Source organism: Chamaea fasciata, unplaced genomic scaffold, assembly GCF_029207755.1.
Source record: "Chamaea fasciata isolate MVZ Bird 193981 ecotype frontalis unplaced genomic scaffold, bChaFas1.0.hap1 SCAF_3, whole genome shotgun sequence".
Lineage (NCBI taxonomy): Eukaryota > Metazoa > Chordata > Aves > Passeriformes > Sylviidae > Chamaea > Chamaea fasciata.
In genome coordinates, this window is record NW_027094088.1 from 35,682,771 (window position 1) to 35,710,150 (window position 27,380).

General features: G+C 37.6%; 1 protein-coding gene across 1 annotated transcript in view; it reads right to left on the reverse strand.

Moving 5' to 3' along the window:
* The window catches only part of HEATR5B (HEAT repeat containing 5B), a 57,965-nt gene that overhangs the window by 18,030 nt on the left and 12,555 nt on the right, over window positions 1–27,380 (reverse strand). Inside the window, exons 10-28 of the mRNA XM_066178579.1 lie at window positions 27,074–27,324; window positions 26,507–26,618; window positions 25,142–25,294; window positions 24,751–24,850; window positions 24,261–24,370; window positions 23,214–23,377; window positions 21,506–21,681; window positions 20,195–20,300; window positions 18,617–18,807; window positions 16,877–17,036; window positions 13,958–14,147; window positions 12,512–12,681; window positions 10,077–10,221; window positions 8,999–9,238; window positions 6,896–7,147; window positions 4,743–4,924; window positions 3,583–3,651; window positions 1,244–1,423; window positions 340–577 (exon numbers count right to left, since the gene is read on the reverse strand). Of these exons, the coding sequence (XP_066034676.1) occupies window positions 340–577; window positions 1,244–1,423; window positions 3,583–3,651; window positions 4,743–4,924; window positions 6,896–7,147; window positions 8,999–9,238; window positions 10,077–10,221; window positions 12,512–12,681; window positions 13,958–14,147; window positions 16,877–17,036; window positions 18,617–18,807; window positions 20,195–20,300; window positions 21,506–21,681; window positions 23,214–23,377; window positions 24,261–24,370; window positions 24,751–24,850; window positions 25,142–25,294; window positions 26,507–26,618; window positions 27,074–27,324 (3,189 nt within the window). The remainder of the gene's footprint in view (window positions 1–339; window positions 578–1,243; window positions 1,424–3,582; window positions 3,652–4,742; window positions 4,925–6,895; window positions 7,148–8,998; window positions 9,239–10,076; window positions 10,222–12,511; window positions 12,682–13,957; window positions 14,148–16,876; window positions 17,037–18,616; window positions 18,808–20,194; window positions 20,301–21,505; window positions 21,682–23,213; window positions 23,378–24,260; window positions 24,371–24,750; window positions 24,851–25,141; window positions 25,295–26,506; window positions 26,619–27,073; window positions 27,325–27,380) is intronic.

Here is a 27,380-nt window from a genome sequence, read left to right on the forward strand (position 1 = left end):
ATACCGTAAAACAGTGTCTGCTCTAATCTCAGGGGCTATGTTTTTCATAAAACCAACATCTTTTTGCATTTGATACCAAAGTATTAGAGGTGAAGAAGTACTCTTAATTCTACAAAGACATGGTTTTAATGATCTCAGTGATTTGAATAGTGAGTATGTTCATTGCAAATTGAAGGAAAAAGATTCAGAATTAGAAAACATTGCTATTGCATGCTCAGGCAGAAATTAATCACTTGCAAAAAAACCATGCATGCCAAATAATTTACAGAATAATTCTGAATGTCCAGCTACAGTTTTCTTTCTGTTTTTCAGAACACAACAAGAAATTTCAGTGCATACCATCTGGTGGAAGCTGGGTAGCAAATTCAGCTGGTAAAGTTAAAAGAGCATAATCTTTTAGTGCAGCCAACCAGAGACGGCTCAGTGCAGGCAGTTCAGGTTGTACAAGTGTGATCAAACTGTCTGGTGGCAACTCATCCACGGTACCAAAATCATCCTCATCCTCCTCTGCGCTTTTTAAAACACGCTTTGGCTTGGTTTCTGCTTCTTTCTTAATTTTCATGGCAACAACATACACCTAGAAGTAAAACATGTCAAAAAAGAAAGGAAAGCAGCAGCCTTTGCCACATGAATGTAACAGATTCCACACAGATAAAATTCACCAGAAAATTACTGGGAAAAAGAGATTTTGAATACAACTCCATTGTATTTAAATCCTTTCTTTTATTTCTACCAGTGCGTGTAAATATATATATATATATATATAATGCTTAGGTTCATAAGTGGGACTTCCCTAAAACAATCCAGCCACACACTTTCTTCCTAAAAATGTGTCAGGGTTAACACCTGACAGTGTTAACTAACTAGTTAGTTAACTAGTTAGCTAACTGCAATATTTTCCCAGAATGTATTTTAAGGTTGTTTAGTTTTTAAGGTTTTTTGTTTTCTTGTTTGTAGGGGTTTTTTCACACTTAAGAGCAGTAAGATGGGAAGAAATTCAAAATCTGATAGGGTTTGAGAGCATATTTCTATACAGAAAAGTGCAGCAAAACAAAGAACAATCAAGCCTCGTTGTATATATGGCTCAACAGAATGGCAGAGAAAGATGCTGAGTTTAAAACATCCCAGGAGGAGAACTGCAAGAGGTTACGAGGAAGGCATGTACAGCTAGTATGAGGTGTGAGGCAGCTATTACCCTGTAAAATGTTTCCAAACTTTTACAGATTTAATGGTCACTGTTTACCTCAGCCCATGCTTTCAGAACCGCGAGTTTTTCCATAGTAGTTGCGCTCTCTCGGTAGAGCTGGCTAGAAGATCCCTTTCCTGCTTGCACTTTATCCAGGGAAGAGACAAGAAGGTTGTGAACTCGGCGAAGATCATTCAGGTCACATACAACCCCACTTCCTATCCAAGCGCTACATACCTAGACAACAAAGTTTACAATCATTCTAAACTAGCAAAAAACCCCCTCAACCTTATAAATGAAAAAGCAAAATTAAATTAGTAAGAAAACCAATCCCAAAACACCCACCAGGAAAACTTAGCCACTGTCTTCCTGCTTAAGACAAGTGAATCGGGTTTTTTCTCCCCACCCATGACAACAGAATTGCTCAGGTGAGTTGTCATAAAGGCTGTATTTGCAATGCATTTTACAAGGGAACTTAAGAGACATGGAAAACATTTTTTAAATTTTTCAATCCCTCATACACAGGTTATAACAATTTTTTTATTCCATTCCCAAGTATCTGGTCAAATCATTCAGGTGGTGAGTCACTGCATTCTCTATGAAGAATATACTGGACAGCAATAAACAAAATGTATCTTTAAAACCCCTCACATCTCAAATCAATATATAAGGCTCCATACTAGTGGGAAGCTTTCAAATTATTAATGTCAAGAAAACACCTAGAAATGATTTTCAAGATTGAGCCATGATTTGGAACCTGCAGTTCTATACCTAGAACAATCTGTCCGCAGTGGTGGACAGACAGTTGGGTGTCTCTCAACTTTTCATTTGAATTAAATGGATCCAAACAGGTACTCAAAATAATAAACACCACACAGATGGGCTGCTCCTGACTACTGCTACACATTGGCACTTATCCTCTGAAACACATTCATGCCAGACATAATGTAGGCAATAGAAGAATTCTGGTGCAACTGCTTTTCTATAAAGAGAGAAAGGGACAAATTCTTTCAGAAGAGCTGCTCTTATTCTTGAGATTGTTCCACAAGGATGAGGATCAGAAGCAAAAAACCTCACAGAACTCAAGCAGTTCAGGTTTTACAAACTCTTGTTTCAAGGCATTTTTGACCTATCTCAAATTTTTTTATTTTGCTTTTAGAGAACCAGTTACATGAAATCCTTTGGGGAAGGAACTCTCATGACCTGGAATGATGGACATATTTAAAATAACTTAAACACAAACACTAGAAGTGTCCCAAACAGGTACAGGACAAAGCTGTTGAAAACTTTTCACAAAACTGCTATTCATTCACAGTAGGGGTAAGACCAGCTTCAATCCTGCTGCTGAGCAGGTCAACATCTGTTTCACTAATGATACAAAACTATGACATCCAACTCCTTCGGGGAAGCTCATCCCTGTCCATGTAACTTCTAGAGAGAGTTAAATATCAAAACCTAATCTCCAACCATTTGATCCTGTAAGTGCACACATCTGCTTTGAAACTGTTTGAATAGAGAAGATTTTGACAAGTTATAAGGAATGTTATATGTTTTCACACAAACTGCCTCTTCATTTAAATGCGCAGAACCATTCTGTAAATCAGGATGAACATATATTTTGCTACACGTAGATACCAAGTTATGTTGTAATTGATCTATCCTTGCAAGTTTTGCTGAAAATTTAGAGTGTAAAAAAACAACACAAAATCACAGTCCTGATGACCCACATTTACTAAACAAAGCTCAGAGAAAACTCAGTCATTGTTTTAAAACTTACGTTTGCATAGCTAACAAAAACTGCTTTAAATCACAGCAGTTTCTTTAGCTGTGAAAACCACGTATTACTACAGCTATGTTGCTGATAGTTGATTTAAACTGCAGTACACAAGACCACAGACAATAAAATAATCCCACACAGGCAAAAAAAAAATCTTTTAGCCAATTTTCACTAACAAGTTATTACTATGACTGTAACAAGAATGCTCAGATCTTCTAAATTCTAAAGTAGAGCATAAAAGTGAACAGAAGTTTAGTGTTTAAAGGTAAATTATCAGTAATCCAAGTATTTGATCACACTGAAAGACAATAAATAAACTTCTATTGATCTCATTAAGCAAAGGGGTTTTTTTTTTGTTTTTTTTCTTCTTTCTTGCAGGTTTGACACAAAGACATAGTTACTTCCAGATACATTTTTTGATGTAGCTCCCTAAAAGGACTTCTGTACATCTGAGGAACAAAATATATTACTAGGAAACTCAAAAGATGTCGCAAAAACATCACAGCTTAAGTTTAAAACGTCTTCCAGCCATTTGATGCTACTTCTCTTTTGCATCCTTCTTCCAAAGAGAAGAAAAATTAGTTTTGCTTATAGTACGTGAACATTTTCCCCACTGTACCTGACAGGCCTTTGCAGTTATATCAGATGGCGTATCTTGGGAAAAAGCTGGCCTCAGAGCAGCTCCAACCTGTTGATAAAAAGAAAGTTAAAAATCCAACTACCCTAATAGGGACACAATGTTGTTTATCTCACCTTGTTTAAGGCTCAAGGACAAGTACAGAACAAGCAAGACAAGGCATTGTATTATATCCCAAAATTATCCTTGCTGTCTAGCAAACATTTGCAGTAGCATTCTTTAAACACCAACAACAAAATCTTAAACAACTTTTTTGTCTGCTTGTCCATTGTCTTTTTAAGTCTCAACTACCTTTGTGAAATACACACTATGATCTTCCCTCTGTTAATGAGTATCCTTTTCATCATTACAGTGTTTCAGGTGCAACTCCTGCTAAGGATCAATAGGCCAATGACAATTTGATGTCCAAAGGAACAGCAACGTGAAATTTAATGTTTATGGTTGGATTTGCATCAAGTCCACAAAGTGACCAAAACTGACTGAAAAATGCCTTTTAGGCAGTTGCTACAAGGCAGTATTTTTCTGAAATAAAAAGAACCAAGGCCAAGAGAAAGAAGCAATGGTTACAGCACTACAAAAGGAAAAAGAAAAAGGCGAGAAGTGAAAAGAATGAAAGCCTGCCTTTAAAAAGTATGTGGAAAGATTTTGAAGACAGAGTGAAAACAAAAGAAGTGAAAGAGTTGAGCTATGCAACAAAAAAAGCACAATAATATCACCAAATATATCTTTAACTGCCAACTGCCCAGTGATACACTTCTGTAGTTTTCATTTAAACAGAAGTACATTCATTAATTCCCAAGAAAACTTTTTTTTAGATTAAATCTAGAACTGAGTGAATGAGATTTTCCAATTCTTAGTTCTACAAACTAATAGCCACTTTTGCCAAAAACTAAATGTAAACTTAGAATATTTGGCTTTCAAGCTACTGAATTTTATTTTATCAGCTACTAAATTACAATAAATAGAACGAGATTCAAAAATAAAATTTGAAGAGGTAAGAGAGTCTCTGTAGCCCATTTTCCCACACAGAAAAATCTCCTCACAGCTTTTTTTTTAGCAATTACAAGATGTTCTCAAAGCTAATACTGGCATATTGGCATAAATTAATACACAATTTCCTGAACTTATGCAGGAGGTCTCACATTGGCCTGATACTGCTCCAGTATCACGTGGCCTGGAAACTCTGGCTCAGGAACAGATGCGAATTTCTTGATGATGTCCTCCAGAGCCTGAAGGCCGGCCATCCGCAGCTGGTTGCTGTGGTCAGTGGCAGCCATGAATGCCATTCGGATTAGGTCAGAGAGATGGAGCACTAAGAAGTCATCTTTGAACAAAACAGAAAGAATTATTTAGTAACTTAAAAGATAGCTGACATGATGAATACTTGCAACATTGACATGCATGAATTTTACCTATTTGTCTTCAAAGGTCCACATTCAATGCATGGAAGAAGCAGGAAATAATGCAACCTACTTTTCTTTCTTGTTTTCCACTTCCCCTCCCCTCCCAAGTGATTCTATGACTTTTATTCCTAAGACAACCTTAAAAACTGAGCAGAAATTGTGTAGAATGAAGTATGTAAATGTGGCAAAGCAGCTTAGAATATATTAAAATATTTAGTAAAGCTAATTTGAATGATGCCCCAAACATACAGAAAATCTTCAAGGCAATTCCTGCTCCTGCTCAAGTCCTACGCTTACAGTGACCCCTGCTGCTGTCAGGCTTAAAACACCTAAAACTGAGTATGCCTCTAGCTCTCCTCCCAAAAACCACAACTAAGGCTGTAAGCATGCAGACGAGAAAAATTCATAGCTTGAATTCATATTATTTCTGAAAGGATTATTCTTCTCTATGTATTCATTTTATTTCTTTTCTTACTCTCAATTTGAAATTACCACGTGTTGTACAGCTAACACGAAAATAAATTATTTAACAACATTTGCTGTGACTAATGAAACCCACAAATTGGCTAAGCTATTTTCAAGTCTCAAGGTAAACAAGGAAAACGTTTTGAAATTTTTCAGAGACATATCAGCAAAAAAAGACTGAAAATCACTTACAAACTACAGTGAAGAACTGCAGTAAAGTCTGCAGTTACTTTTTCAGACCATCAGAAACAATAGCAAAATTTGAATATTTTAGAAGCTGCATTTGGGGGGGCAGAAGTTTGCTGAATTTTCCTTTTCACAATGATACCAATCACACCAAAGTTCACTTTAAATGAATGGAGATAAAATTGTCCAGACGATGATACGCAATTCTCTGCAGGACCCTATAAGCAGCCGTTATTTCATTATTTTCTTTGTAATACAATGCCATGACAAAATAAACTTCCCTGAATTCATTCCCTCCTAGTCTTCAGTGGCCTTGGCCTCAAATCAAGTCAAAAAACAGATTCTCACAAAAGCAATGCACAGTGCTGGATCCAGGCTACACTAAAGCAACACAGGCAAAGACCTGATAACTCTCCATATCATAATGGACACCCTCAACAACACAGACATCAAAATCCATTAATGTCACACAGTCTAGGATGCTCACAACATTCATCCTACATACACAAAGTCCTCATGAGCACTACACAGGTGTACCCAAACAACCATAAACATGGACAACTCAAAGACAGTCACCTCATACTATCTGAAAAACATTTCTTCACAAAACTACTATACCATTTAGCACCTCTCGATTTTGATCCTCTAACTCATAAAATTATTTTTGGAACATGAGCTTAAAAACTAAGACTTATCACTCTCATGGATACAAAAAGAACAAGCATCTTTAAAGTCCACGTCTTTTTATAACTCCCTCCCACATCCCCCTCTCTTTGCAACCAATGCCATAGCAATGATTACCTAGCTTGATCCCTTCTTTTTTTCTTTTCTAGCATCTCTTCAGATTGGAGATGCTAAAATAATCTCAAGTTTAATTCATTGCTGTCATTACATCAAACTCTGAAAACACTCACAGCTTGCCCTTAGCTAGAACTTTATTGCTTCGGTCTCAGAACTGAGAAAAGCTTTGCATCTCTAAAGCTTTTTTTCCCCTAAGCAGACCAGTCTTTCAGAAATGGTACGTTCCAGAAAACCTCATTCTTTGTGATCATGGTACTGTAACTACTGTGGTTATAAAGACACCGTTTTATTGACTTCTGCAGGGCATTTCCTTTGGTTTTAAACATTTGAATGAAAGAATAAGTGCTTATTTTTTTTTGCTTGGTTGCGTAATCTTCAGCTGTAAAGAGGTGTCAAAATTAAAATAAAAAATGAAGAACAAAACCAGAGCAGGCAATTACTTTTTGGGTTTTTAAGTCTGGCTGAACGAGCCAGTGCCAGGTCAAAGTGTGCCTTGTTGGCATTCTCACACAGCATGATCACTCGGCACAGACAGTCTGCGGCGAACACTCGAGTGGCCCAGCGAGGCGCTACAGAAGGCTTGGACTTGTCCTCTTCACCCAAGGTGGTAAACATTGTGTCATCATCCATCTCATCCTTCTTCTCCATCTCCTCATCCTTCCCTCCTCCCAGAGGAGCAGCAGTGCTCATGTCTATGACACAGAACAATTACAAGGAAGAAAAACATGCCACAGTTAAAATCCACAGAAGGCAGCTAAGGACATGAGTGCCTTCCTTATACTGAGATTCAGAACAGACCAATTCTTCTCTAGAAACATTTGACAAATGTCCAAAAGCAAGAGCACATCATTAAAATAAATAGTTATCATCTGTTCTGGGTTAAATGACCCTTTATTTGTCTTACATGATATGAGATAAATTCCTATCACGTTGCTTCTCCACAGTTACCAACTATAGCTGAATTCCATATCTAAATTGCCCAGCTTTGTAAATTAATCCATTAAATTGCCAATAAACAGGGTAAGGCTCAGAATTAAAAGAATTATCAGGCTCAGAATAAAAGAATCAGCTTAGCTTTGAATTATTCAGCTCCCATTCCAAGTGGAAGCTAAAAAGCAAGTTAAACTGAAACAAAATTACAAAACTCCAGGCCAGGGCACAGCTATGCAGCCAAGCAGGTCACTGAAAGCACCCAAAAATGTGATTAACATTCAAACATTCTTTCTCTAGGCCTAGGTTTGAGACTTCATTTTGGAAAACAAAAATTATTTCAGGGATCACATAAAAAACCAAAAGCCGAACATGGACCAAAAAATCCCTCACCAAACATGCATATACACATTTTCTATTCAGAAATGAAAGCATAAATCCTCAATGACAAGGTCTAAATTAGCAAAATGTCAAAATACTGACAAAAGTTACTCCAGCAATAATTAGAGGAGAATTAAAGGAAATTATTGCAATGCATGCTTCTTAGAAACTAAGGCATGCTTCTTAGGCTAAATTTAAGCAACTGAAGAGCCAAGACATTCAATAAAGTAAAAGGTTATGGCAAATCAAACATGGATGATGCCAATTCATAACAACAGCATTTTGAGAAGGCATCCAGGACTTCATGGGGATGATTTATAAATCTCTGCTTAAAAGCAAACCACATTCTGGTCATATGCCAGTTAGTTGGATCAAAGGAGTTCAAAGTGAAGTTGCTGGCTTACAGTACACCTGAGAGAAATTTATTTAAATATGGTTTTCTCCAAGACATGTCACCTACTAATAAATAAATATGAACTTGGACAACCGTGTTAAAAACTTTAAGACCCATCCCACATGAAATAACAAAAGGGCACGCCAATTTAACACTCAGGAAATGAGGTCTTTCTCACTGGGCAGATTTGTGGTAACTACATTGCATAAAGAAATTATTGGCAACATTACTCATCAGTAAATGTAAAGCTGGCAGCATTTAGAAACAGCTTCAGAATGAACTCGCACATGCCAATAAACAAGTATAAATGCAAGGGAAATTAGTAGATTCTGCGTCATAACCATCCTACAAGCTGAAAAACGGGAATAAGGTCTCAGAGGACAAAATCTGTGCAAGCAAATCTGCAAAGCTGAACAACAAACAAAATTTCATCACCATGGTAACCCATCATCACATCAGTAAGTCACAAAACCTCATAAAATAAAGCTCAGAATGTGTACAGGGGTTTTCTCTCTGTACAATCCTGATGTATGTGGGCTGAAAAGGATGTCTGTTTTCACTAAGACACTGAAATGTCAGATTTACAAACACACCATTCTTCTCCTTTGGAAATCCTCCCTCAAGCAGCTAACTTTTTACTTTTACGAGCAATATTCTAGAACTTAACATTGATAATTCCTTCTTTCTATGGCTATTTAATTGCACTATAATCGAAGTTCTGTATACAACGTAACCTACATCTTAACTAGGATAAAAGACAAGTTCCAAACCAATATTGCCATCGCATGCTAACGCCAAGGACACATTGTCACTTATGTGAACAGGACAAAACACTTACCACTGGAAGCTGCAAGGACATCCTTGCAAAGCATGAGCCAGTGAGAAAGGTTTTCCACTGCCAGAGATGAAAGCATGTGCCCCAAAGTATCGTGGATATCTGAGCACAACTTCCGATCAGTCTCCCGATCCAACATTCCAAAGAGGACGCCCTCCAGGCCTGTCTCTGTTATATTAACCCCCTGATGCCGGGAATGAGCGTCTCGCCGAGAGCCAGCCCCTGGCGCAAAAGGATTCATGTCTGCAAAATGAGAATGAGAAAGCTCTTCCAAAATCAGGAACTCAGTTTTAAAATTTGGAGCAACACACTTGAATAGGACATTGTGTACCCGTGTGTGTATAGTTCAATCAAAGATCACCAAGACCTTACTGATAATTTCCTGAATCAGTGCTAGAAAGATTCTAATACAACAATTAATTTCATCTGCAAGGCAAATAACACCTCCAAGTATTAGTTAAAAAAGTAAAAAAAACCCTTCTCTTCATGGCACATAGCTCATGAATTTGTAAAAAACCTAATAGTATTGGACTCTAAAGACTCCTCCCAGAGACAGGCTTAATTGGTATCGTTTGAGTAAGATCACAATTCTACATATGTATGAAGACTGTGCTGATCAACACTGTTGAGTCTCCTATTTTCAAAATAAAATGATACATGAAGGAATTTGACCAGTCAGCAAGGTCCACAGACACTGCAAACGTGATGCTAACAGAGTATCACACAACCAGGCATCTAGATCAAACAGCACACTGTTAAGTCAATTTTCAAAATAACAAGAGCTGTAATACCAGAAAAACTGTAGAACGCTTCCACTGTGTTCCCTATTTGATTCCCAGCCTTAATGAGAGAGAGAGGCTTAAATCTGAATTTCACAAATAGTTAAATTATAAACAAAATTCCAGAGGTAAGCAGGGGTGTGGTCAGAAGTTACTGAAGTCAGAAGGGACAGTTAAGGGTTTTTTTCACTAAGGGTACAAGGGGGTTTTGCGCTTTTTCCCTTCTTTCTGAAGGCAAAGCACATGCATGCACACATGTGCATTCAACTGTTACAAAAAAGCCACATGACAGAAATACGTACTGATGCCACTGTTCTCTTTGTCTCCAGCGTTTTTTGCTAAGCTCATGGCGTATTCACACACTTCTGATGCTTCCCTCTGAGCAAGCTGTCGTAAACATGCAACTGCAGCCCGGCGTAGCAGCAAGTGGGAGCTGCACAAATGAACCTGAAAGTCAAAACCATTACAGATGAGTGAACTGCTGCACTTCAGCATCAATAAATCAATGCTGCTAAGGACTAAAAGCATTCTGGTTTTCAGTTATAAGCCCATGCGTGAGCTGCTGGGAATCAAGTTCTAAAAGTTCAGAAGTAAGCACTTTTCATAATATACAAATATGAAAATAAATCTGACATACACAGAGCTGACAGCTGTCACCTGGTTAAAGAGATAAAAGCCTAAATATTTGAACTACTATGCCAGTGTGATTTAGATTAATTACAGTTTCCAATTTGTTACACTCCAGTACTACTCTGTCTCATATTCTGTTAGAGGTGTAAATCACAACCTTTTAAACAAAAAGCCATTATCAGGTGCACTGCACATGACAGCTACCATAAAACTCGCATTCCACATTAGTAACAGAATCTACAGCTTTAAGTCCTTAAAGTGCCTCTCAGTAACACAGCGTCAGATTTCTTTGCTAACCAACACTGGCTTCTAATTCCTTTGAATCACCTCAAGCACAAGTAAATATTTTTCTTACAGAAGAATTGTGCATGGTCTCTATTTTTCTGAGAGAAAGTAGCTGCACAGGATAGTGCATGTTTTTCCATGGTGGAAGAGGTGAAGCATGCCCTTGAAGAAACTCTTAATTCTTAATTTATTCCAGGGTAATTTGGTTTTAATAAACCAAATATCCATTTGCCTTCTTGGTATTAGGTTATTATGGGTATGGAAAATGCTTCCCTAAATGAAAGGGTTCTACAGTTTATAAAGCATTTTAACAGTACATCTTTATTCCACATATGAATATACAAGAATTTAGTTCTAAAAAAGCAGGCAGTCTTTAAAGAACCTTTAAATATCACACTAAGGTTGTTTTAATGACCTAAACCACAGAACATTTGGGAGATTTATTATTGTAAAAGGTATTCCCTGTTTCAAGTTACAAAACAAATAACTACAAGTTATGAAGCCAATGCAGGAAGAAGAAATTAAAATGAGAGTGTGGAACCGTGTGGTTCAATTTTGATACCTGGCATTAATTCCATTCTGAAAAATTGGTTGATGGTACAGGTAAGGCAGACCTTGCCTACATAACTGCATTTGTAGTATGAAGAAATGCCCAACACAATTCAGAGGAAATCCTAACAAACTTAGTATAACTTGAAAGTAAGGAATATGAGAAAGGAAAATCAAGAATAGCTTTCATTTAGCAGAGGATCATAAACTAACAGGAGAGAAACAGTAGAAAACCATAGGAAAAGGTTTCAAAACAGCACTAGTTATTCATGGATGAACTTCATTGTCTGTAATATCACCCACAGGTATTTACAGAGTAAATGGCTGTAGGGATTTTCTGTCATGTTGTACATGGTATTCATACTAAAGAGCTTACCTACTTCTGGGTGTGTTGCACCCCTTTCATGGAAAATTTTGTGAAGGGACAAGTGACAGGTTCTGTAAACACACTGCACTCCCAGGCGTGCTTGGGGCAGGGTGGGGCTTGGGTGTGCACCCAGCTGAGGAGAAGCACCTAATCATGAGAGGATGTCCTAGGGAAAATCTGGATGGCAGACTAAGAAAATGGTCCAATGTTTACATAAGTAGGATTGCATTCCTTCAGGTAACACTGAGTCATCAGTGCCACAAAGAATGGCATAAACAGTTTTGCAAAACATCTAACAGACATTAGGGAGAAGCTTTCTTAATTTCTCAGTATTGGACTACTGAACCCTCTAAAAAGAACTTTTATAATAGTAATTATTAAAAAAAACCCCCACCAACCTACACCAAAACCAAACCCACACCACCTTTCCTCTTATATTTGGTATGTTTGGGGCTCAAGCCTTTGCCTTACTTCCAGGCTTAAACCAGGACCTGCTGACAGAACACTAATGAAAGAAGGCAGCAGCACAAGAATCTGTATGTCAGCCCCTAATATGCTGACAGTGGCAACACAAACCCAGAATCTGCTACCTTTCTCTAACTCACTCACTTCCCTCTATGCATGCAATTAGTTGGAGCAAACAGAGCATTTCAGCATCTTTTTTACCCATTCATATTATTCATAAATGCTTGCAATCTTACACTATTGAGTGTGAATCAACCCCTATGACTTCAGTTTGGAGAGCATTCTGAAAATATGTACAATGGCTTGGGGACTCCAGTGTTTCTGCAAATATAACCTGCTTATTACATATGGATATCCTTAACATCTTGCTAAATATTTCCTGTCCTCTGCTAAGCACATGCATAAAACTTTGAGGACAAAAGGGCTGCATTTGATACTCACACAAAGACTGGGAACCAGACTGGACAGGTTGACATGCCGTGGTGCAAACATATGAAGCTGCTGAAGGCAGGATATAGCAGCTGCCTGAACAAGGGAGTCTGAATGGTCTTGTGTGATTGCACATCCCACCAAACAGGAGGAACGGATTGTTGAAATTGTAGCTCCGTTACCTAATGATGTAAGAGGACATCCTTAACACAGCAAAACATTTCTATCACAACTGCAGACTTTAAACCTTTGGCAAGCAAGAATTATTAAAGCTTCAATATCACAAAAAAAGATCTCAGATTAACATGCAGCTTTTTTGATTTGCCACTACGGAGTGTTTCAGTATCTCTTTTTTACTCAGTTAAACAATGTGCTGTCCAAATGAAATTCTGGATCAATGATCTCCAGTCAGAAATATTGTGAGACTTTCTTCCCAGGTCACGAAACCAGTTAATTATCTGAAGTTAGATTTTAAAAGTCTCTTTCATTCTATACACGTATAAGCAACATTTGACACACTGAGCCATTTCCTAAAATATCAAGTAACTCTCAAGCTGGTATCTATGTATGCTGGCAAATTTAATTAGCTCCAGTAGATGAGTCACACTGCTCTACTAGAACAAGTATCTTAAAAGAACAGCTTTTAATTTAAAGAACAATCCCATTCTGTATTTTAAGAATTAACCAACATTCAACTAAAAATATTTTGAATTACAGAAATATAACCTGCAGAAGACATTCTACTTAAGTTGTTATTTTAAAAGTTAATCATATTCCAGGTCAAAAGGTTAACACACAAATACACAAGTTCAATTACACCATCTAGAACAATTTCGTATCTTTCCACTAGTGGGTCTCTGGCACTGCATCAAACACCATCCTATAAATATTCCTAAAAATTCCAGTTAGACAAAGTTACAAATCCATAGTTTTAACACCTGGCACACAGAATTTCAGACATAGTGTTCAGCATGACAAGATTTTAAGTCTCTACAATAAGGTACAGAGATCTAAGGATATCAAGAATGAATGGAAATGAGTTGTAGTTCCCAGTATCATCAATTGTGTCAAACTTAAGGTCTCGCCATCAGTTTAAAATAAAATAAACACATGTTAAAAAAAATGGAGGAAAAACCCTGGTCTCATGCCTCACAAAAAATACACACAGCAAAATATGCAGCAAGGGTTTCGTGGCTTACCTACCATGCAAATTTACCATCAGCTAAAACAGCATACATCACTGCAACTTCTTTGTACAGATCTCAAAATGCAGTCAAAAAAGCCCCAAGCAGTCATACAGAGGGTCGAAGTGAGGTTGTTTGCAGGACTGTAAGTCAACAGTCAACGCTGCCTACCCTATCTGCAACTAACAAAAACCTACATTCTTCCATTTAAGGTTATAATATCATTTTTATACAAGGGAGATTTCTTTCTCCTCCTCTTCAAATTCCCACTAACCTTGCAGCTCAGGCCCAACAGTAGTTATTATAGCTCCAAGGCACCTGCCCAAGCACTGATGTACTTCTGTATGTGATGGTGGGACAGTTAAGAGCAGGGTGAGAACGAGAGAGAGCGTTGGCTCCACGTACCCACGGTACATCGGCCCGCTAGAATCCACGATCAAGGCAAGGGAATGGAGAGACCAGGTCTGCCAAAAACACAAAGGAATATTTTTCAGTAATGCATTTAGGAAATTAAACAGTTTCTTATGCAGTTGGAGCCTAGCTCTGTACTTCCATTCTTAAGCACGTCTAATCCACTACTCTGATTCCAGAATTGTTTCCAAATTTTCAGGACCTCAAGCAATCACCTGAGAGTTTAAATATATCTAACATATTCTCTGGTTATCAGCAGTTTTGAGGATAATGGAAATAAAGTGACAAAGAATTTGAGGAAAAATATGCTTAAGCACTTCAAAGAAGAACAATACAAGCACAAACAACACATCTACTTAAAACAAGGAAAAAAGTAAACTGACTCGAGACAGGAGAAAGAGAGAATCATTCCACTATAAAACTGGAGGCAGAGTCTGTAATGGGCAGCTTACAAAGCCCTTAGCAGAGATGGTCTTTTATATTCCAATAGGAACCGATTTTCACGACAAGCTGAAAGGCTCACATGCATTTTTCTAACTTTCTTTTAGCGGGTACCAGAGAAAAAAGCAATGTTGTTCAGTCAGTGTACTACAGCATAAGGTAAAAAAATGGAGAAAGAAAGACCTATTTCAGTTGAAGGTGAGTAAACAACAAAAGGGCAAAGTAATTTATTGTAATTTTTGAAGAAGCAGGCAAGAGGATGGTCCTTTTGGATACCGACATTTCATTGGAAATAAATTCCACTGACAGACCTGAAAGCATTAGTTACCTCTCTGTAACACCCTACTAAATTATCTAATTTCAGAATTTTCTCACATTAAATACATGACTAAGATAAAAGAGTATTACTATTACAAAGTTAGACTCTTAGGAACAAGCTGGAAAACCTGCCTTTAAAACTGCTACTTTTTAATCCTCTCTGATGCAACCCCAAAAACCATTAGCACTAGCAATCATCTACCTACCTGCACAGTCCTAATCCTGTGGTAGCACGCTACAGCTTATCCTTTCATTCCTGTAAACTTCCATTATTCATACTTCCATACAGTTCTGTGAAACCACGCTGATTCAGTGAGGGATGAGGTTTAAAAGCTTAGCTTTTCACAGTGGCTGGGTGCTGTATTCTCAACAAAAAGTAATGTAGATATACAGGTTCTGCCTGGACTTCCCCTTTATACTTCTTTTCCTTTTGGTTTTTTTTTTTTTTCATAAAACATTAACCTTTCCAATTTCTTTTTGAAATTACCGGTGCACAATGGTATGCCTCAAGTCACCCACTCACACTTGAAGTTGGTTACACATGCAAGTTGCACTTTGTCTTTCCTTAAATAAACTAAGAAAATTCAAAAGAGACTTAAAATTGTATTTGCAGATTTTTTTTGGTAACATGATCTCCAAAAAAAATTAGGGAGGTTTAGCTTGTTTTCCCAAGTGAAAAGCCTTGTTACTTTGATTTTTTTTAATTGCTTTGAGGAAAATAAATAAGAAGGTAGCCAAGTACATGTTCTCTCAAGTTAACAGTAAACCAAGGTGTAAGTATGATTCTTTATAGTGACTGGGGCCTTAAACTTCTCAGGCTCTGGGTATCAAGTGCCCCTACTCATGGGTGGCACACAATTTCCTGCTGCTAAAGCACAATAGTCACTATTCCAGATACTCATTTCCTTGCAGTAATTTACAGAAAGGATGACAAGAAGTCATCTATTATATTACTCAATTGCAGCACAATCTTTGAAGAACAATAGTTACAGACAGGATACTTGCCTTCACTCAAATTACATTTCCTTTTTTTTTCCCCTTCTCAAGCAATTATTTTAGTACTTTGATACATTTCATCACTGAAGGGAAAAAAAAATCAGCACTTTTTCCTCTAACATTTAACTTCTTACAGTAAAGGCACATGTACTGGACCATCTAGTCCTCTCTTCATTTCACAACAGCCAGAAACAGTGGTGTAAAGGAAAGTAAAGACAGACCAGGACACTTTCCCCTCATATTTCACTTGAGAGAGTAAAGACATTTTCTCCCAATTTTCCAGTATTTTCAACTTAAGAAGTGTTCTGAACTGCACAGTGTCTATCCGCATTCAGCATCTCCAAAAGCACTACTCTTTCATCCACATTTAGTCGCCGTTCTACTATACCAGCAAATTTTAGCAGTCAAGTCGTCCTCTTGTGAGACTTCACACATCTCCAGTCCACAGTAGATAGAAACCCCTCCCCATCTTAGACTTGGCTCCTACTGATTCCCCTTCTGTCCCCCAAGTGCAATTTAGCTTCTGTGTTCATAACATAATCCTGCAAAGATGAAGTCCTGTACATGTATCACATACACAGGAATTACTCGACAAAGAAAACTGCTGCTCATCACCTGAGACTCCAGTAAGTGATTACATGTCAGTCATCAGCTAGCCATTAAAAGCTTCCTTTTAGGCAGCTAAAGCAATACTAACATATGTTGCTTTAAAGGCAGTTTGGAATATGCCCACAGTGCATCACTCTGGCACAGCTGACAAGCAGACACATGTCCTTCTGAATTAACCTGACCACTTCCAACTGCCTCTCTAAATGGCTATGAAGTTACATTTTAATTACACTACATCTTTGAGATTCTGTTTTCTGGGAGTTTATAAGAAAGAACTCCCTTTCTTCATGCTCCCTGGCACATGATACACATGTTACATGTGACAACATCTACTAAAGAGTATCTGCACAGGCAGTTTAATCTATAATCTTCATCTTGGACATTTTAAGAAATTTTGTGGTGATCACTTTTTTTTTACCTGGACTTCAGGAGAGGTTCCATCTTGTGCCAAAGCCAAGAGAATACTGACACTGGTTTTCAAATGCTGTCCAGAACCTATTCCACCAACATACCGATGGAGACAACCCAGAGCCAAGGAATGGCCTGTTCTTGATACAACATCTCGAGCAGATTTTAACCTATCAGTGTTTAAATATAAAGAAATCACATCATTCAGCAAGTTTGTTATACACAATCTTTGAAGCACCACAACAGTGCAAAACACTAATAAAATTTCACAGGCCATTTTACAAAATCTTGAAAAGCCTAAACAACAGCAGAAAAAAAAATACTTACTCTATATTGCTATTAATCCAGATTACATATAAAACAAGAGGTAAAAAAGGTATTTTAATAATTATTTTCTTTTTTTCTGGCCAGAACTTGACCTTTAAGATGAAGAATTTTGAGGGATTTAGAAAAAGAATACAGATTTTACAAGTGTTTCACAGCAGACTACTTCAATAATCACTCCAAAACCACTGCAGTGAAGAGGAATGAAGAATAAAGAAATAACAACACATACTGAGAAATAACAAAGAAATCCACAGCTACATCTTCCACTGCAAATCCAGGTTTTCATATAGTTGTCTACTACAGCAGATTTTTATGACTTTTCCAATAGAGTCTATTTATTTTTTTTAATAGAAAATCTTTTATAATGAAACTAAAACAGAGTGAGTAGCATTTTGAATGATCTAGTCGTATGAAGTTGAATGTATTGACTTATTGAGTATTTTCCACAGTACTGCTTCTGAATGCAAGTCACACACATCACTTGGCAATTAGAAGCCTCTCTGGTGGGTGAGGAAGAGAGATAAAAGAAGGGATTTCCTAATAAGGACAAAGATACATGTTTTCCCCCTGGCTGACTGTATATGAGAGATATGCATGCTCTTGGCCATCAGTGAACAACAAAGTAAATGCACACCTCAAATATAAAAAAAATTACTTGACTGTCAACAGAATGACAACCATTAATGACTTACAAGTTAATCTAGATAAGAAACCAAGGAAAAGTCCCAGTAATAGAAATTCAAAGAAAGACAGCAATGATGATGTACTTTATTACAAGATGAAAGGGTGAGAAAAATTTAATTACTCAGAGGTAAGAGAGTTTGACTGAGGCTATGTGCATGCACCTGGCCCAGCCAAAAACACGGACTGCAGCCCTGAGCCAATTGCTTTCTGATTCACTAATATGCTGATGCCTTAAATTTAAGCAAGAAATTAGGAAACATACTATTTTGTTGTTTCTACCAGACATCTTTCTAAAGACCCAAGATAAACAACAGAACATGAAAAAAATACAGGCCAGTAAATCAGTTCAATCAAAGTGTAAAGATGTTTTAGTGAAACAGAACCACTATTACATAATTCATATTACAGACATACTTTATGTAAGCTGTGCTTATCTATCTGAAACAGTTCGGTCACCTCCAGGTAACTCATCAAAAACTGTTCACCAGTATCATTTCACATCCCTGAGTGAAACACAAGCTGAGTGTTTTACAACTCAGCCTTTATTTCTCAGATGAAATATATCCAAAAGAGAAGAATCTGTTTGAAGGTTTCTTAGATCTACATAACCATAGGGATCAAGCATGAAAGAAGAGAATAATGAATACGGTATTTAGAAGAGGAATCTTCCAAAGTACATTAAATTACAAACTACATTAAATTATAATTTTATTTCATTTTCTGAATAAAATCAACTTACTTATCAAAACTGTACTGAGCCATTCTAGCAATGAAAGAAGCTTCTCCAACCACTTGAGCCATTCTGCCAAGAGCTTCACCTGCTGCACATCTCAAAATCGGGTTAGGATTATCAAGGGCACCCATTACAAGCGTCAAAGCAGATTTGCGGACTTCTTCTGGTCCTAATGTGCTTTTATTCTCAGCTAAACCCTACATAAAAAAAAAAGAATAATCCCAACATCCCAGTGTAGGGGAGAGAAAGAAAATATATTTGAGACCATCAAGTGAACACTATGCAGTCTTTGCTTTTGTTTAAATTTGTGGTAGTTTATCCTAAAACACATTGGTTGAAAACATTTAAAACTCAAAATCAACAACATCCTGGGTCTCATGATGTTTGCCAGTACTCTACCTCTTTCACATACAAGAAGACCTGTTGCATCAGTCTTTTTTATCAAATACATTAGCAACATGCACCTTAGTCCTACCAAATCTGATCTAGCTTTACACAGGACAGCTCAGAAAAAAAAAAGAAGAAAAAAAAAAAAAAAAAAAAAAAAAGGTTAAAAATCTAACAGGGAATTTCCAAGAGGAAAACCACAGACCAGTAACATTTCTACAAGAATCCTTTAAATTGAAGACATTATCGATACATGAAAGCACTTTTTTCTTCATAACCACATCCTTCCAAACATTTATACAGCCTCTTATATGAACACTCTACAAAACAGTAACACTACACAGTGCTTCTGCAGTTTCTTTTACTCTGGGATAAATAATTAAACACATGTAAGGAAAAAACACTGCATGCACTATGGAGCAAGAAGTCAAAGGCTCTACCTTAGATAGCAATTTTCTGAAGTCCTCATTTCAGCTCAATTTTGCCAATTTTTTGACCACTTGGGCATGGATGGGTGCTTCAGAAATCTGCCTCAGAATCTACATTTCAGGTTGTAGCAATGTAGATCACATTTTTAAGAACAATGCAAAGAACTGAGGTGCTGCTTTGCCAATGTATTTTGCCAATCAACCAAAGACATGGAGTTCCGATAACAGCTTAAACTGGGCAGCCATTATTTGTGACTTGCTGTCTTGCTTTCTGACTTGATAGCATCAAGTTGCATTTCCAAGTCTAGAGAGCACACAGCAGTACCTGCTGCCAGTGGGACTGGGCATAAGCACCTAGAATTCTGTGCAATAAGGCAACCAAAATGCAAACCCAAAGCTATTTGTGTATTCAATTATAAAAGCCACATCTGCACAATAGTCTGTGACTTGAGGGGTTTTCTGAGTATATATGACAAAGTACTTAAATCCATGAGTCCAGTGCAAGTAAAACCACAGGACTGAAGATGAAAGGACAGTCTGAATACTACAGAATGCTGATGACTGCAGAATGCTGACTACACAAGCCTCATCTGTTCTCTTTTCTGATACATAAAGACAAGAGCTCAAGCTAATAACTGGAAAAAATTCAATTGTGGAATTTTCAAATTTTTGAATTCTTGAGTCACTTTAGTAACATTCTTCTAACAGTCGTTTGTACTGAACACAAACTGATGAACTTGGGCTTTCATTACAAGTTGCTAAGTCCTACCTTCAAGGCACTAAGAACAGCAGTAAAGATATTAAGCTGCACAGCTTGCTGGCGAACACCTTTAGCCTGCTTGACGCATTCAGCAAAGTGATCCAACATCTGTAACCTAAAACAAAGGAAAGAACAGAATTGAAGTGAAAGCCTTTCAAAACACAAACTAAAGTACAGCTGGTAAAAACCACATACAACAAAAGGCCCTTTTAAGTTCAGTAACAGAACTTATGCTTCAGGTGCTGCAGAAGGTATTCACTATAGGTAATAACAGCAGAGATACTCTGAACATTCCTTTGCTGGTTCTTCTAGTTCATCCACAAATATTTACTATTCCTTTGAAGAAAACACCACCAAGAGGAAGTGAATCTTCAGGTGCATTTGGCTGTATAACTAGAAAGCTATGGGGACCACAGTGGAAAAATGCTGTCTTTCCACCACCATTTAAAATGGTGTTACCCTTCATATTTGTTTTTATGTTTCTCTTGTTTTTCCCATTTAACCTCCATTCCTGCCCCCACTCCTCACCATGAAACACTACTAGGAGGAGAAACACTCCCTAAAAGATACCAACATCAGGAGTGTAATGAATAATCTGCATTTGTAATTACTCAGCAGTTCCCAAGCTACATCTTTTCACAGTTAACAGCAGGTATAGACCAAGGTGCATTACTGCAAGCTGGGGTTAAGTTTATCCTGCACTTACTACAAAATGAGGTTGACTGCTACAAAAAAACTGCTCCCATAAGGTCTGCACTGAAAGATGATTTTACTTTGAAATGCTTCTTAGAACTGCTTTTACTTTCTGCTCAGGCACAAATTGCCTAAACTGAGTAACAAAATTAGTTCTGACAACTCATAACTCTGCAGAGGTAATGTGAAACACAAAGGAAAATGCGTTGAATTCCATTTCCTCTTTTTCATTGAGCGTACAATTCCTTGCTGACTATAAATCAAATGATCTTACTTGTGGAAGCCAAATGAAATTCAGTGGAGGCCTCTGTTGTTTTCAAGGCTGATTTGAAGTAAATTGCAATGGGTACTTCTGCAGGAAATTTTGCTTGCTGAGACATTACTACTGTTAAATGCAGTATGAAAAGAGAAGAATCTAGTCTCCACCTCTGAATACTAATCTTCAAAAGAGATAAAACTGAGGATATCACTCTTTTTCTAAAGTGACCACATATTCTGGAATCCTGAGACACAGTGGACATCAAATACTAAAGTCTGAATTTAGAGACAGTTGATACCCAATGTAACAGTATCCAGAGAAACAAAGCATTCATTAGGTTCTGAAATCAAACACTGATGTAAACTGACCTATGTTTGTAGGAGACATGAGGAAAAACCACACCAAAGAGAGCCACAGATGCATCAATGACAGATACTCCTAAAGGAAGGGGACCAGGTACAGCTTCACCAGCAGGGATGCGCAGATAAATAGAAGAGGGATCGTGTTCCAGAGCTCCACTTCCAGACGCACTGTTTGGCTGAAGCTGCAAAATGCCACAAAATATGAATACCTCTGAATATACCTCTGCACATAACATTGGAACTAGAGAAAACCAAAACACATATTCAGTAGTTCAAACAACAGAATAACTTACAAACACCTGAATACAAGTGCAGTATCCCCATGCATACACATTAGCATCTAGAGGGTCAGCTGAATTCTGAAGGGTCAAAACCATTAACAGCTAGATAAATATACAAACTATCACTTCTGATACTAAGAGATGAAAATTAAGAGAAAAGCAGATTAATACTGGTAATAATAATAGCTTCTGAATCATTGAATGTGAAGTGTCATTTCAGAAAGAAGGTTATTCATTTACTCTCTGAGCAGAGTCACAATACAATACAAAAATTTCTTCCTAATATCTAACCTAAACTCCCTCTTTCAATTTGTGCCTGTTACTCCTTGTCCCGTCACTACAGTTCCGGATGAAGAGTCCCTCTCCAGCTTCCCTGTAGGCCCCCTTCAGATACTGGAGGGTTGCTCTGAGGTCTCTGTGCAACCTTCTCTTCTCCAGGACAACAGCCCCAACTCCCTCAACCCATCTTCACAGGACAGGTGCTCCAGTCCTCTTATGAACTTTGTGGCCCTCGTCGGGACTTGCTCCCAACAGTTCCATGTTCTTCTTTATGGTGGGGACACAAGAGCAGGGGGCAGAACCACCTCCTTTATCAAAAGCTTTTGATGCAGCCCAGGATTCCACTGGCTTTCTGGGCTGTGAGCACACATTGCCAGAGTCCTGTGACAGACTACAGACCTCCACTTACCAAGAGCACCACTGGTTTACAGACAGAAAGTGAGGAAAAAAAAAAAACAAAAATAGGCAGGAGGGAGTGAAAAAGCCCTGTGGATTGAGGACTGCACTGGAAGTCTACTATGTTCTCCACAATAAACAAAGCTTTTTTTGCTTTGACATGCTGATCTTGGCTCAGAAACAGCTTCCCACACTCTTGGTATCAGTCTTGGCTTTTGGATCTGCTCCATGAAACCTTCCGAGAAACCCTCCCATTATTAGATGGCTGTTGCAGAAGAGGCGTTTTCAGCCAACAACATTGTGTCAACACTTTCAGATGAAATGTAAGATTACTTACTACTGCTGTAAAAACAGTTAAATCTTGTTCTGCTATAACAGCATTTGCAATATTGATATTTTGACAGCAGTTTCAATATGGAACATGTTAAGTGAAACCTAGGTTTCCCCTAGTTCAAAAAATCTGTATGAGAACTTGTAGGTTAGGAAGATTGGCGGATGGGAAGAGATACTGAGTTAGGATTTTTTTTAAAGGAAATGAGGCTGGTTCACTAAGCACATGAGCACACAACCCTATGAGTAACATTATGCAATTTATATCTCAGCTGTAGGTGGTTTTTAATCAAAACAGTACCCTGTAGATGGAAGCCCTTACATTTAACAAAGCTCTGAAATAAGACTGAAAACAAGGTTGTAGAAGGCTTCCCCACACACACATCACACACAGGGCAGACAATTCATTCTTCTAGTTGTTTTGTTACCTGATCTTCAATTGACTTATGATCTGTTTCCTGCAGCCAAGAGCCGAGCAGAACACTATCATCATAATGACAAAGAGACCTTAGGAGTGATGTGGTTGTATTAGCAGAGTTGTCTGTCAAAGTAAATTCTGCTACCAGCTCTCGAAGAAGCGCATTAAATGATCCTAAAAAGACAGACATTAAAAAGAATCATTGCTGCTTCTTAGCCAAAACATTTCAGCTAGTGATTCAATTTTAGATGTAGCTAACAGAGAAGTAAACCTGACAATACTAGAGTTGAGAGTAATGATTCAAATGGAACTGTAGGCTCTCAATTCCCAAAACATGGGTACTCAAATACCTAAGTAACAGGTAAGGTTGGAAACCACTGGAGTCATCTAGTCCCACCTCCTGCTCAAGCAGAGTCCACTAGAGCACATTACTCAGAATTGCGTCCTGTTCTAAACAACAGATTGGGCCATCCTTGCAGGACGACAATCCAGATGTAGAAAAAACCTGCTCATCCAGATGATCAGGTAAACATAATGAATTAGCAAAAAAACCAAAGAAACCCAAAAAGTTAATATGTCAGACCATGTGACAGTGCTTGGCAATTTCCTAATAGCAGATTTGTGTAATAGATCAAATCAGGTTTAAAAAAGAAAACAACCAAACCAACCAAAAAAAAAAACCCCCGAATGTAACCAAAACTAAACCTTCACTGTGACATTTGTTTTTCAGTATACTAAGAAATAAAGTTCTCTATCTTTTAAGTAGCAATTACTTAAAAAATCATTATTTGATCTCAGACCATGATCTCCATACCTCTCAATCCTATAAAGGGGACCACGACTGCTATACTGCAAGTGTTACTCTATGAATGCTTTGCCATACTCATACTCTGTAATTATACTGTCAAGATGACATACAGAAGATGAGGAATATAGTACAAAATTCTTGGGAGATTTCTAGAATTCTATTTTGACTCTTACAGCTGCTTCAAAGATTAGCATCACATGTACTAAATAAAATTTTTACTTTAACAGAAACTGTCAAAAACGTATGTACCTTCGTATGTCTTCGGAGGCAATAAAGCCAATATATCATAGAGTCTTAAACGAACCATAGCTGCACTGGCTTTGAGATGAGCTCCATGGGCTTTAATTACTGATGGAATGCTATAGAATTAAAAATGAAAAGGAGAAACTAGAAATGTTGCAGTTACAGAAAAGAGTATTTTCAGACTTCACAAGATGTAACTTCAGGCAAGGCAGGAAAACACTGTTCAGAGAACTACTCTGAACAACATTATTCAATTAACAGTACATTTTCAGAAGTAATTGTACAGAGAAAACTTTTATTAAAAAGCCAACAAAAACCACAACACACACTGCCATAGATCAGCGACATGTACCTCCTCAGAAGTCCTATTTTAATTACAGGTGGGGCAAGGGAAAAGGGCAGACATCAAACCACAAAACACAACTCCAAATAAGTTCCAGTATTTTAAGACCAGGAAAAGACAAAAGTGAATAAAGAGTAAAAACTGTCTACTTACTGTGACATCATTGTCATGGCACATTCTATGGGCGTCATCAGTTTCCTGATCACATCCTCAGTAAGGAGCTCAGGGCAGTGAGCAACAAAGCTTCTCATAGCTAATAACAAAACAGTTTGAATTAAACTTCCACTGAAACAAACAAATATAAGACATAAACAAGATACAAATTCTGAGAATAGCAAAAGAGCAACAATTAAAAATGTTTATTCAGAGACTGTGTGATCTGTTCATAAAATTGTATGTCAAAAACAGGACATACTGATGAAAATCTGACACATTTTACTCATTCGCAAAGAAAGAGGGGAAGTTATAGGAGTTCTCTCTACAATACTTGGGATCACATTTTGCTTTACTGTGCAGGTATAATCCCAAAGTCTGGATTTCTTACCACACAGAGCTCCAGCACGGCCTTCCAGTGTTACTTGCCAGGTGAAAGAATCTCCTCTTGCCTTCTCTGCTTCCAGCTCCTTCAGAGAACGTGGAAATACATTTCGCCACAGCAGCAACATCTTAGGCAGATGATATCGGACAACAGAAGGACCTACGTAAAAAAATAAAGTGACAGTACAATAAAAATGTGTACTTAAGTGTGAAAAATCTACTGTGAAGGCTTTTGCTCTTCAAACTATTTTTGTCTTATTTCACTTCTCTTCCTTTTTGCCCCACTTGGAACAATGAAAACCGAATTAAATTCTTTCTCATTCCTAGGTTTAAAGTGTGGCACATAAGTACTAAGATCCCATCTGCTTTTCGGTATCTGTCCTGAAATAGGAAATAGACTACCCTATCATGTCATACAGAACAATGGTCAATTGTCTTTTCACTACCTTTTTATTCTGACTTCTAATCTTTTTATATTGATTTCAAAGGCAGGTTCTTTAGCCTACTCTAGCCTGTCCATAAAATAAATAGAAAAATAACTAATAGTTATTGATTATGTAAACTAGTTTAACAGTCGAGGTTTTTTTGAAACTTCTGAAAAAGATCAAGTGCAAGTACATTAAAAATATATTGGAGAACAACCACAATAGGAAACACTGTTAGAAAAACATGATGATAAACTGGGAAAAGAGACAATTTAGAGAAATTAGATGAAATGCAAATGGTATTTGATGAGAGATCAAAATACTGCAAAATGCATCAGAACTTTACCATATTTTCCAGTATAAAAGAAACTCAAAAGAACAAAAGAAACAGAAAAGAACACCACTGCTGCAAAATTCAAGAGTATACTTACAACCTCTCAAAATGCAGCTTGTGATACTTCTGTAATGGCAGATACAAACACGAGGCTGGCTTTTTTAAAAGAAAACTGAACGGCTTTTGAACTGACAACACTTCTACTCAGTACTGTTGCCTATCTAGAGACACACATGCAACTTGCTGGAATGCTCACTGGGTTTCATTTACTGTCCATTTCTTCTGCACTACAGTATTAAGGAAGGAAGACTACAGGCACTTTTGGCCTTTCAGAGAATGACTAAAGGCTGGGTTTCTAAAAACAGAACAGAAATTTTTTTTTCAGGTATGATGCCTTCTACCATACTTCAGCTTAGATAAGCACTAATATTTCACCTCTCCCCAGCACAATGTTGCTGAAATAAGTGCATTAACACTCTGCTTCCCCTGTATAAATATTCTTGGGCTGAATAACAAGCCCATTATGTGTAAAGACTATTTGCCAGAGTGGAAAATCAAAAGTGTTGGACAAGTTTTAAATAAAAAAAAAAAAAATCAAACCATTTTTACAAACCTAAAGTCATAAGTGCTCCAAGTAAAAGCCATCCAGCCTGAGTGCGCTGCAAGGAGAGCCTGCTGTTCTGTGCAGCAGTTCGTAACAGATCCTCAGCAATACTGACCACCATCTGCACCAACAGCAAAACACAGGGGGGTTTAAAAACAGAAATGAAGCCACGGCAAGCTAATTCTACTTGTTCACTCCTACAGACTAAAGATGTTCTCAAATCGTTTGAATTGACCTTCCATAAAGAACAAATGCAGATTACATTTCATGCTGATGATTAGTGTTTTTCATATGGTAACACAGCCAGTAATATTCTCTTCAGCAATTATTTCAGCAATTTTTCAGTATTTCAATTTCTCTTCAGCAAATTTGAAAGAGAAAGAGAGGAAAAGAGCTGTTAAATATTGCAACTGAGATTCTAAAAGCATGTGCTCTGGCACTACTCTCACACAAGGCACAAGCTCAATTTCAACAATGGTTTAACTCATTAGCATGCCACCCATTTTGCACAGCTTTTACTTGTAGATAAAAAGGTGTCTTTTAGTACACTCACAGATGGAACACTCACTGTCTCACCTTTCCTTTGGCATGAGGAATGCCTAGAGGACACTGATGCACACCACCTAACAAAGCAGCCATTGCAAAACTGTAGCCACTAACAGCTTCAGGGGATGTCTTCAGATTGTTGAGTCTCTCTGCACATCTGTCCAAAAATGGAGTCAGCTGAAAGGGCAATGCCACAGCTACACAGCGCAAGCACCAGGCAGCAGCCAGCCGAGCAGCCATGCTGGGATGGAGAAGAACTGAAGTCACTGTCTCCAACAGACCTACAGAAAGGAGAGTTCGCAGTCTTTACCTTATGATGCACCTATTAACATACACA